Source organism: Lolium rigidum, chromosome 1 (assembly GCF_022539505.1).
Source record: "Lolium rigidum isolate FL_2022 chromosome 1, APGP_CSIRO_Lrig_0.1, whole genome shotgun sequence".
Taxonomy (NCBI): Eukaryota; Viridiplantae; Streptophyta; class Magnoliopsida; order Poales; family Poaceae; genus Lolium; species Lolium rigidum.
The window spans coordinates 23259632-23261329 of record NC_061508.1 but is presented as its reverse complement, the minus strand read 5'-3'; the positions used below and the strand labels follow the sequence as shown (position 1 = coordinate 23261329).

General features: G+C 49.3%; 1 protein-coding gene across 1 annotated transcript; it reads left to right on the top strand.

Annotated features, from left to right (window-relative positions):
• Positions 1 to 896: 896 nt before the first annotated feature.
• Positions 897 to 1202, top strand: LOC124705395 (transcription elongation factor 1 homolog). Its single transcript, XM_047237127.1, has one exon. It carries the CDS (start codon positions 897 to 899, stop codon positions 1200 to 1202), a length of 306 nt encoding a protein of 101 aa, XP_047093083.1.
• Positions 1203 to 1698: the final 496 nt, after the last annotated feature.

The window sequence follows — 1698 nt, the reverse complement described above, 5'->3', positions numbered from 1 at the left end:
ATAAAGAGTGAGAGAAGAGAACGAATGGGCACCTCGGCTCCTGACTTCGTCTCTTCACGATCGACACAACTGGTACCGCATGAGGTTGGCACCAGCACAGACTATGACCACACGTTAGTAATCCAACGGGTAGGGGTAATCAAGATGACGTGGCTTCACCAGCTTTGAGCGTGCAAACATTAATTGCATGTTAGTGGGGATGGACTTCATAGATATTATAGAATCTTGGTTCGATCGCGAAGCAAAGCTGCATTTTAGGGACGATCCTTTGAACAACTGTCCTAGAGAGGATCGTCATCAGTACTCCCTCCTTCCAAGTACTCCCTCCTTCCAAATTAAGTGATATAACTTTGTTCTAAAACGACCGAACCTATGTTAATAAAACACGTGTAGATACATGCGTGTTTAGATTAAATCTGCCTAAATTTGCGTCAGTTAATTTGAAAAGGACGCACACTATGACAAGTGTTTTTTTAGATGCAATCTCTTTTTAAAAGAAAATAGGGAAAAGTGTTTTTTTAGTGGAACCTGGCACTAGCAAGTTTGAGGATAGTTTTAGGACTGCAATCCAATGGCGGCCTCTTCAGGCCCATGAGATGATGCAGGCCGGCCCCGCGCCAGGACACTTGCCTTTCCGTTTTGAGCCCGAGACTGGAGAGATCCCCAATTGCACCGGTTGTAACCACCGGGACGCGCCGAACAAGAAACAACATCGACTACGGACCAACCGGCTCCATATAAGCACGCCCAGGACGCGGTGGCGCGCCGCCCCGTGCATCGCAAAACCCTTGTCGCTTCATCAATCTCCTCCTCCTCTCTCGATTAGCCCCGGATCGATCTGCAACCACCGACGTCGCGACATAGCAAAGCTGCTCTAGCTCGGCCGATCGACAACGATGGGGAAGCGGAAGTCGACGCGCGCGAAGTCGGCCCCGAAGAAGAAGGTGGAGAAGCTGGAGACGCTCTTCTGCTGCCCGTTCTGCAACCACGCCGGCAGCGTCGAGTGCACCATCGACCTCAAGAACTGCATCGCCGAGGCCGCCTGCTTCGTGTGCAAGGAGAGCTACTCCACCAAGGCGCACGCCCTCACCGAGCCCATCGACGTCTACGGCGAGTGGATCGACGAGTGCGAGAAGGCAAACGAAGGCGTCGAGCAAGCTCCCCGGGACTCGTACTACGACGATGACGGCGAGTACGCGTGATCGTCCTGGGTCGGTCCATCTTCAATTTCTCCATTGCATAGCTTGATTTGTCCTCTTGTACCCTTCGGTTGCCCGAGAAACCAGATGTAATCTTGCGCATATCACGATCTTGAATATGTTGAGGCTCTATGTAACGAGCAAGTAATTTCACTCGTAGTTTGTTACGGTTGATGAAGCTTTTTGTTTTGCTTTGCACGCTCGGGAAAATTCGATCAATCATGTGCAAGCACGCATCGCAGTACCCACGGGCCTTCCGGCCAAGTCTTGCCCCAGACAGACTATGCATAACTCATAATTTGACCAGTATTCTTTTCTAATTTTGTGTTCAACAAAACAGCACGTACGAGTGCACGACTTCTTACTGTTAACCGCGAAATATTCTTTTTTAGTTTTTTTTGAAAAGGGGATAATCACCCCAGCCTCTGCATCATGATGATGCACACGGCCTTTATTAATAGATTCGAAACAAACAAATTATGTGATACAAAATTCACGG

Bases quoted from the DNA above. Each gene is read 5' to 3' on its own strand.
- LOC124705395 (XM_047237127.1), top strand. From the start codon at position 897: ATGGGGAAGCGGAAGTCGACGCGCGCGAAGTCGGCCCCGAAGAAGAAG.